Source organism: Chenopodium quinoa, unplaced genomic scaffold (genome assembly GCF_001683475.1).
Source record: "Chenopodium quinoa cultivar QQ74 unplaced genomic scaffold, ASM168347v1, whole genome shotgun sequence".
NCBI lineage: Eukaryota > Viridiplantae > Streptophyta > Magnoliopsida > Caryophyllales > Amaranthaceae > Chenopodium > Chenopodium quinoa.
This window is the reverse complement of record NW_018742381.1, coordinates 1225645-1234442: the sequence shown is the minus strand read 5'-3', so window position 1 is coordinate 1234442 and position 8798 is coordinate 1225645. Positions and strand designations below refer to the sequence as shown.

The 8798-nt window shown below is 34.3% G+C and overlaps 1 protein-coding gene across 4 annotated transcripts; it reads left to right on the top strand.

The window, feature by feature from the left end:
• Positions 1-1416: 1416 nt before the first annotated feature.
• On the top strand, positions 1417-7742 carry LOC110698111 (agmatine deiminase-like). Of its 4 annotated transcripts, XM_021875517.1 has the most exons (12): positions 1417-1560; positions 2224-2403; positions 2521-2617; positions 3012-3125; positions 3233-3322; positions 3446-3530; positions 3903-3958; positions 4077-4155; positions 4525-4659; positions 5327-5559; positions 6371-6529; positions 7353-7742. In XM_021875517.1, the coding sequence occupies exons 3-12, from the start codon at positions 2531-2533 to the stop codon at positions 7437-7439; spliced, it is 1125 nt and encodes a 374-aa protein (XP_021731209.1). In that variant the 5' UTR covers positions 1417-1560; positions 2224-2403; positions 2521-2530; the 3' UTR covers positions 7440-7742. The 4 variants fall into 4 exon arrangements, with proteins under 4 accessions (XP_021731209.1, XP_021731218.1, XP_021731226.1 ...); XM_021875526.1 differs by having other exon boundaries at positions 2224-2617; XM_021875534.1 differs by lacking the exon at positions 2224-2403 and having other exon boundaries at positions 1434-1560.
• Positions 7743-8798: the final 1056 nt, after the last annotated feature.

The following is an 8798-nucleotide window of genomic DNA, read 5'->3' as shown; positions in this document are numbered from 1 at the left end:
TCCACCGATGGATTTTTCCGTCGGAACATATCCTTTTCCAATGGAATTTTTCGTCGGAACATTTCTTTTCCAACGGAAAATTCCTTTTCCGTCGGAAGAAGGAAGATTCCGACCAATAATTCCGTCGGAACATGTCCTTTTCCGACGGAAACATTTTCGTCGGAAAATTGCGACAGACTCTCGTTTAAAGTCAAAACCAGCTCCGACAGAATGAATTCCGTCAGAAATTTCGTCGGAAAAGTGGCTTCCGACGGAATTTCCCTTGGAAAACGTCGAATTTCCTACAAAGGGTATTACGATAGACTGATTCCGACGAAATTCCTTCGGAAGGTCGTTTTCTGACGAATTTTCCGATGTTTCCGACGGATAAATTCCGTCGGAATCCAGATGTTTTCTTGTAGTGTTAAATCCTAAATCATTATTCATTGTTTTCCCATATCTTTTATTTCGATAGAATCACCAACCTCGTCCACAACCAACCTACTACATCAATGGATAAATTGAACCGTGAAATGTTAGCCAAACTAAAAGTGATATAAATTAAATCTTTACATTTATATAATATAATCAACATATTTACCAATAAATGAAAAATTGTTGCGATATAAAATCAAATCTATGCATTGGAATTTTTTCATCAACTCCAAAAATAACCAAAGTCATCCATATATTAAGTATACAACATCTAATCGTATGTCATTACATAAACAAATAATCGTTAAGTATCCTAAATAAATACAATGTAACTAGTAATTACAAATATAAATTTAAACATAAGATTTTAAAAATTACCCGGACATTGATGACCTAAACTACAACAAAATTACTAACTCAAAATTCGCTTGATGGGGTTTTGTATTGATACGAAATTTTATTTGTGTCGTATGATGTGTTAGATCTGCATGTAAAAATATATTTAGTAAATAAAACATAAACATATAATTTTTGAATGTCCCAAATTAATACAATGTAAGTAATAATTAGAAATACTAATTTAAACATAGGGTTTTAAAAATTAAGCTAAAAATTATTCGGTCATTGATGATCAAAAATTAACACAAAATTATTAACATAAAATTCGCTTGATGGGGTTTTTTTATTGATACAAAATTTTGTTTGTGTTGTATAATGTGTCAATTTATAATGGTAGGTATCACAAATTTTAATTTAATTGTAATTAACGAATAATTTATATTTCTTATCATAAATACTATCAAAATTTATATATATTTCCTCCGTTCCTAATTAGATGACACATTTCTTTTATCACGTTTGCCAACACACTATTTTAACGTTTTATATCTCCCATTATCAACATTGTAAAATTATAAAAACTGAATATTAATGAAATATACATTAAGACGATTCAAACAACGATTCAAACGAGATCCCACGTGATTATACGTTGTTTGTGAATAGTGCAAAAGTCAAACTGTGTCATCTAAAAGGAACGGAGGAAGTATTAGATTTCGGTCGCAGATCCAAAACTTTCACTGAAACAGACAACCTCACTTGCTTTTCTCGCCGGAAAATTGCCGGCGACAATCCACTCACGCCCAGGTATCTCTCCTCCTTCTCCTCTCTCTCTCACTCTCGTTTCGTAGTTAGGGTTCCAAATACCAACAAAAATTTCAGATATTGCTGCTGCTGCCCCTTCTCCTCTTTTCCTTTTTCCATCAATTACGATGCTATATCGATTACAAAACCCTAATTTACTTGCTCATTTCAACTATACTATGTGAGGTTAGCTGGTTTGAATTTAGTTTTTACTAGTCATTTGTTTATCTTATTTTTCAAATTTAATCGTCTTTTTAAACAAGTATGCCTGTGTATTTAAGTTTATAGGTTGGATTGATTTATGTGATACAAGTATGAATTAATGCTTTTATGAATATAATTATGTAGTCTGTACTTGTTATTTACTACAGTACTATCTTCTATTTTGATCTGATTTTATTTATTTTTTTTATGAATTTTTTATGGTTTTTGTTGTACTTCTCAATTGTATTTGAAATTTTCTAGTATTAAATTACTATTTTAATTTATTAATAATACAAAGTTTTTTGTTTTTTTTTTAGAAAAAATTTGATACGATTGTTTATATACGTAGTACAATAGTTTAGAACTACTTGGAAATTGTATTCATTAATAAAATGTGAGATAACATCTTTAAAATGTTTAATTATGCGGATGTGAGTCGAATTAATACAAGTATGATTTTAGGAAAAAAAACTATAGCTGCCTAGTAGTGGGCCAGTGGCTTGACTCAGGGGTGGATATGAACGCTGGAGCGGATGAAACGAAGAACTGAAGAAGCGCTGCTCCATCTTCACTCGAGTACTCGACCACTCCTCCAGTAGATCGACCGCCGTCGGCTTGACTGCATATATTATTCTCTTAATAGTATTCCATTCATGCTTTTCTTGCTTTTTCTGCAAGTGTTACAACTTTGAAGGAAGTGCTTTTGTTAGAAAGGAGTAATTATTTTTTTGATATTTTTGTTGTTTTTTATATTTCCAGTAAAATAAAGATGGAGGAAATAGGTACTCCGGCAGAAAATGGGTACTGTATGCCTGCTGAATGGGAACCCCATTCCCATTGTTGGTTAGGATGGCCGGTATAGAAACTCTTAGCTTTCGTTACTTTTGGTTTCCGTTTTTTTATTCTCTTTTGTAGCATCATGCTCCCGAGTATATGATCTCATTTGCGTAACTATGCATTCTATATCATTGGCTAAGTTTTTATTTGAAAATAATATATTGGTGCAGACTCAAGTTATCAAATTAAAAAAAAAAAAAGTTAAATTATAGAGGACTGAATTGAATAATCTTATTGAATAGCTCATGTATTCAATATTCAATAAACCTTCGTTTTTATTGTAACGCTACGAGCTAATGGTGTTGATGTTGTCCTAGTAAAAAGGAGATTTTTCAATGTTGAATTAACTACCAGCATGTTGTTGATTTCTATGCTCATTGATATTATATTGTAATGAATATTGGGTTTGATAGGAACGGCCAGATAATTGGCGAGATAATGCAGTAGCTGCTCAGAATGTATTTGCAAAAGTAGCAACTGCAATATCAAAATTTGAGCCAGTCACTGTATGTGCTAGCCCTGCTCAGGTCAGATGGTGTTTTGATTCAAGTTTTGCCTTTACAATTAATACAGTAGTTAATAAATGGCTCCTTTTTGCCTTGTCATTGAGAGCTGCTCTGTATGAACTCTACAGTGGACAAATGCAAGGAGTCAATTACCGCCTAATGTCAGGGTTGTAGAAATGAGTATGAATGATTCCTGGTTTCGTGATTCAGGACCTACTGTGAGTTTTATCCTCTTGCCTTTCAGCGTTTTTCCTTTTTCATTCAGGCCTTTGATTTTTCTTTCATTTACAATTCCTTTTATATATAAGCATTGAATTTAGTTTACATCTATTTTGATTCAGTTTGTAGTAAGGAAGCATATATCAAGTTCAGGCGCTACCTTGAAAAGTTTAGCTGGTATTGATTGGAATTTCAACAGTTGGGGCGGTAAGTGCTATATTGATTGTTAAGCAGACACTATAAGTCTATAAGCTTCTAAATTCTATTTTTTCTAATACAAGTTTAGCTTAGTGTTATGATGCAAATGTGCAATAAGTTTATGCTTTAGCATTTGCCAGCTTATGTGATAGTGTAATGTTCAGCTATTGTTCTTTTCTGTCTTAGGGTCTGAATTGGCATAGAAGGGATTGCTATTTCAAAGTAGTAGGCTTATTTTTCTTTTCTTTTTGGGTTGGTTAAAATATATATAAAACATTGAAGTTTGTTTGCAGCCCAATTCTCCTCATTTTAAAAATATTGATTTTGTAACTTTAGACATCATGTTATCCTGAGTTTGTTTGTTTCTGTAATACCTTATAGGAGTTGATGATGGCTGTTATACGGATTGGAGTCATGACATCCTTGTTTCAAGGAAGGTTAGTTTGTGTGTCAGTAATGTCACTATGTCAGGATCCCTGATGATGTTCACCATTGAGCATATATGCTCACCATTATTCATCTTAATGCTTCCCTTATATTTGCTATTTCTGGCAGATTTTAGAGATTGAGAAATTGCCAAGATTTCCTCATACCATGATTCTAGAAGGCGGCAGCATCCATGTTGACGGGGAAGGTAAACACACCCCCACCACCCCCCCCCCCCCCAAAAAAAAAAAAAAAAGAAGGTTGTTAGAGGGGAGAAGCCTTTTAGCGGCACTCTTCTAGTATTGTCCTCTTGTGTTTCTTTTGAGGGGATTTGGATGGTGGTTGGTAAGGAAATTGATCAATTGACTATTGAGATTCATTCAATACTGTCAACTAGAATTTAACTTGTGAGTCATGTATTACAATCCATGTTTTTCTTTATTTTATTTTTATTTTTATTTATTTTAATCTGTGCTGAAAGGAAGGGGGATCCTAATTCCTTTTTTCTCATTGGAGATCATTTGTAATGTGTTCACAGTGCTTATATTTTGCATTCTTTAAATCTTTTTCCTATCAGGAACTTGCCTCACCACTGAGGAATGCCTCCTAAATAAAAACAGAAACCCTCACATGAGCAAAGAACAGATAGAGGATAATCTTAAGGAATACCTTGGGGTCCAGAAGATTATCTGGCTTCCACGAGGATTACATGGTATTGTATTTTTTTAGATGTATTACGTGATGCAGTATTGCATATTTTTATTTCTGTATCTACGGATTTCATGCCACCATGGTCTTCAGAATTTAGAAAGGTTTTCATTTGTCATTTGAGGTTATATAGATTCTTGACTTTTTGAAAGGTTGTGGCAGGCGAATTAACAATTGATGAGAAAATACCATATTCAGTTGAAATTTTTACGTGCACATTATAGAATTATACTCAGCTCAGTTGTCATTACATTTAATCTTCTCTAGTCTAGATCTTTGGGCATGTTGAAATACCATTCCGTGCCCTTCTCTATTATACTCTTGCTTGTTGTGTGTGTTCATGTGTTTGGGAAAGGGGTCACAAAAAGTAGTCTTTGCTTCTTGTGGTGAAGTTTTCTTTTTTATCATCAAATGGAGGAATGAATTTAATTTTGTATATGATTAACCGTGTTGAAACCAATCACACCATGACCATAGTCATTCAATAACCCACTTTTTTAGCTACTTCCAGATTTAATTTTGACATCTTTCTATTATCTTCCATGTGAGGGTGGTATATGCTGATATGTTGAATATCTTTGATGTGAGTTGAGGGCTGTTTGCGTGGCTTTCTTCATGTCTTATGAAGGTCCTTAATTGCTGAATCTTACTATTTACATTTTTTTGTGCAGGCGATGATGATACTAATGGTCATATAGATAATATGTGCTGCTTTGTGAAGCCTGGGGTGGTGCTATTATCCTGGACAGATGATGAATCAGATCCACATTATGAACGAGCCCTTGAAGCCTTGTCAGTTCTCTCCAGTACCACAGATGCCAACGGTAGAAAACTAGAAGTAGTGAAACTTCATATCCCCTGTCCATTGTATATGACAGACGAGGAATCAGCAGGTATCATCCAGGTGAGTAGATTGTGTTCTTATGTAGACAAGTTCGTAACTCTGTTTCTTGGTCACCCTTTTAAGCGCTTCATTCCATTCTGATTAGAAAACACTTAATGTGTTGTGCTGACTATTATGAAGCTACTTCTTGTCTGAATTTGCTTGAAAACAAAATGTGACTCTTGCTGATATGATAATTATTGTATGTAGAAATCTTTGAGGACAATTTCTATCATCACGGAACTAATGATGTCTGGATTTCTGTTAGATGCTCTTTTTTTTTTGGACAGAGTCAGATGTTCAATGTAAATGGTCTTTCTTTAACAATAAAGACGTTGATGATTTCCTGTTTTGGATGACTTGATTTTTTTTCCAAATTGTTCCACCATGTAGTATGATTATTCTATTTATTCATTGTCAATTAGGCGACCTGTTTTCATAATGCCTTGTTGCAGGCATTTGAATCCCATCACACCAAGCTGGACTTCTATTCCTTGCTTTAGTGAGCCTACCTACATAAATATGAATTTATCCTTTGGAAAGTGAATGCAACTGATGATATCACCTTATATGTGCGCTTGGTTCTTGTGCATAAACTGTGGTTGGGCTGGTTGAATTATATTGCTTTCTGTTTTTCTTGATCATATGTTTCGTATCTATCAACCAAGGCCCGTATGCATATTCGTAATTCCATCCTAGTGGATAGAGAGCTAAGCCAAAGGGATCAGCATGTATACACAATTACACATGTACATGTGCAGACTTCTACAATATGAAGTTATGATTGTACTTCTCTTGTACTTGTATTGAATTTGATTGTCTAATGTGTTAGGATGGTGAAGCAAAACCAAGAGAGCCTGGTACTAGACTTGCTGCATCTTACGTAAATTTCTACATTGCCAATGGAGGGATTATAGCTCCTCAATTTGGAGATAAGAAGTGGGACAATGAAGCTGTTCGTGTTTTATCAGAAGCCTTTCCAGATTACGAGGTAAATATGCATGTACAATTTATGTATTTTTTGATTCATTATCCTATCTTCGTCTGTTCTTCATCTTTATTTTCCTTCTCACACATGCTCCTTCCTACGTTCTGTCTTTTTGTTCAGTTTTTCTCATGCCACCGTTCAAATTGTGTTACTTGAGTTTGAGTAGTTTAGTAGATGTGTCTGATGCCTTGTGGTCAAGGTATGCGAGTAACAAAACTATCTAGCTTCATGTTTAAAATTACGGGACATTTTTTTTTTATCTTCTTGACATGTTCGAGGTACCACTACCCTCTGGAAGAAGAATAGATTAAAGGTCATTGGAGTTTGTGTTTGCGTCCTTCATCTTTTACTGTCTGCTTCCATTTTATTAATAGTCTCCACCTATATCGTCCCTCTCCAAAAAGATAAATTGGATGAGTAATAGCCATCAGTAAGAATCCTATCTATTAACATCTTTGGAAGGCCTTTGTTTTTGAAGCATAAGCTTATATGACTAATATGAGATGCAAGGGGACAATCAAATGCTAGACTTATAGCTTCCTCCTCCCTCTCTACTCATGTCTCGATAGAGTATAGACTATTCTGCATTTTCCTTTTGCCCCTTTTCCCTGCCTCCTTTCTCCTTTCTGAGGTGCAATGGCCAATAAAATCTTACTCTTGCATGAGGACTGTTTCGATTTATCATTGAGTTTGCTAAAGATGATCCCATACTAAAGTGCTGATTTTGCATGAGGATTGTGTTCAACATAATTATAAACTTTCTATTATGTATCCTTCTAATGCACTTGCTTTTCGAAGAAAACTAACTTTATAACGGCTTCTACAGGTAGTAAAAATCGAAGGTGCAAGAGAAATTGTTTTGGCAGGCGGTAATATACATTGCATTACCCAACAGCAGCCATCTATGAAGTAAAGTTGAGCAGGAGTAATACGAGCTGAGAGCCTTCTATTCCATGTTATTTTGTTTACCTCTACAGCTTGGATTCAGGTTGTTTCACTTAGCGAGCAAATAATATCCATTGTATAAGACGATCATCTTAGGATGGATCTGGCTGATTCTAGGGCTATTTTTATTTTTTTTCACAATTTTTTGTATGCAGCCTGTTGTACCATGCGGCCAACGTACATTACGGGCCCAGTCTTATTTAAGGTCCAAAAAAATAACGGACTCCCATTTCTAATCCTGTTTCCCGTTATTTAAAAAGAGTTGTTTTCTTTGAATTTCCCAATTTTCGTGTTAAAGTAACGCAATTTAGATCATTTCCCTATACTTAGGAGAGAGAAAATTCTGGGAAATCGACAATTTCTTCTACACTTTTCGAGCTCCATTTCCTACAACAGTAAGCTAATACAAACACCCACAATTCTGAAACAGATGTTTTGAAAATTTGATGGGGTTTAATCTTGTTGTTATTACTTTTTTTAGGCCATAATTGTCGAGGAGTAATTTAGGGATTATTTGGGATTTTTGGGTATTCATTTTCATGGAGTTTTTATGGCTAAGTTGTTTTTGAATCACCCTACTTTTGCTCCTCATCGTCGTCATCGCTATAGCTTGTTTCACGCTCCTTTTGATTTTTACCCTTTTTTGATTTTTTTCTTAATTGATGTTGTTTTGATTAGGGTTTGAATGATTTGGATATGTATTATGTGTGGTGTATGATTTTGATCCATTAATGGAGTAATTAATTTATGAAATTGATTTTTAGGGTTTTAAATGTGTGATTTTCGGCAAAATTCTCAAGCAACTCCGCAACAAAAGTATAAAAGCGGGGTTGTTGGGTTTCTGGGTTGATTTGTTGGAGCTGGAGTTAGTCGTCGTCGTCGTCTTCTTCGCCGCCGTTGGAGTAGCTTCGAAGGAGATCTATAGAAGAAGAAGAAGAAGAAGAAGAAGAAGAAGAAGAAGAAGAAGAAGAAAAGGGGTTAATTATAAAATGGGTTAACTATTGAGGGGTAACTGGTTATATTAATTACTTGAAATTAGGGAAAATTTATAATATGAGTTACTTGAAAATAAGGGTTACTTTTGTTCAAATAAATAAATAGGGGTTACTTATAATATGGGTTACTTATTTTTATCTTCAGTTTTGGATATGTTATAAAATAGGTTATTTGAAATTAGGGGTTACTTAAAATATGAGTTACTTGAAATTAGGGGTTCTACTTGAAATTAAGGGTTATTTGAAATAGGGGTTACTTGGAATTACGGGTTGCTTATAAGGGGTCACTTGAAATTAGGGGTTACTTGAAATTAGGGGTTACTTGAAATTGC

Excerpts from the sequence above, each read along its gene's own strand:
- LOC110698111 (XM_021875517.1), top strand. The coding sequence starts at position 2,531 with ATGGAGGAAATAGGTACTCCGGCAGAAAATGGGTACTGTATGCCTGCT. Across the intron at positions 3,531-3,902 it reads GAATTTCAACAGTTGGGGCG|GAGTTGATGATGGCTGTTAT; the intron begins GTAAGTGCTATA and ends AATACCTTATAG. Across the intron at positions 5,560-6,370 it reads AATCAGCAGGTATCATCCAG|GATGGTGAAGCAAAACCAAG; the intron begins GTGAGTAGATTG and ends CTAATGTGTTAG.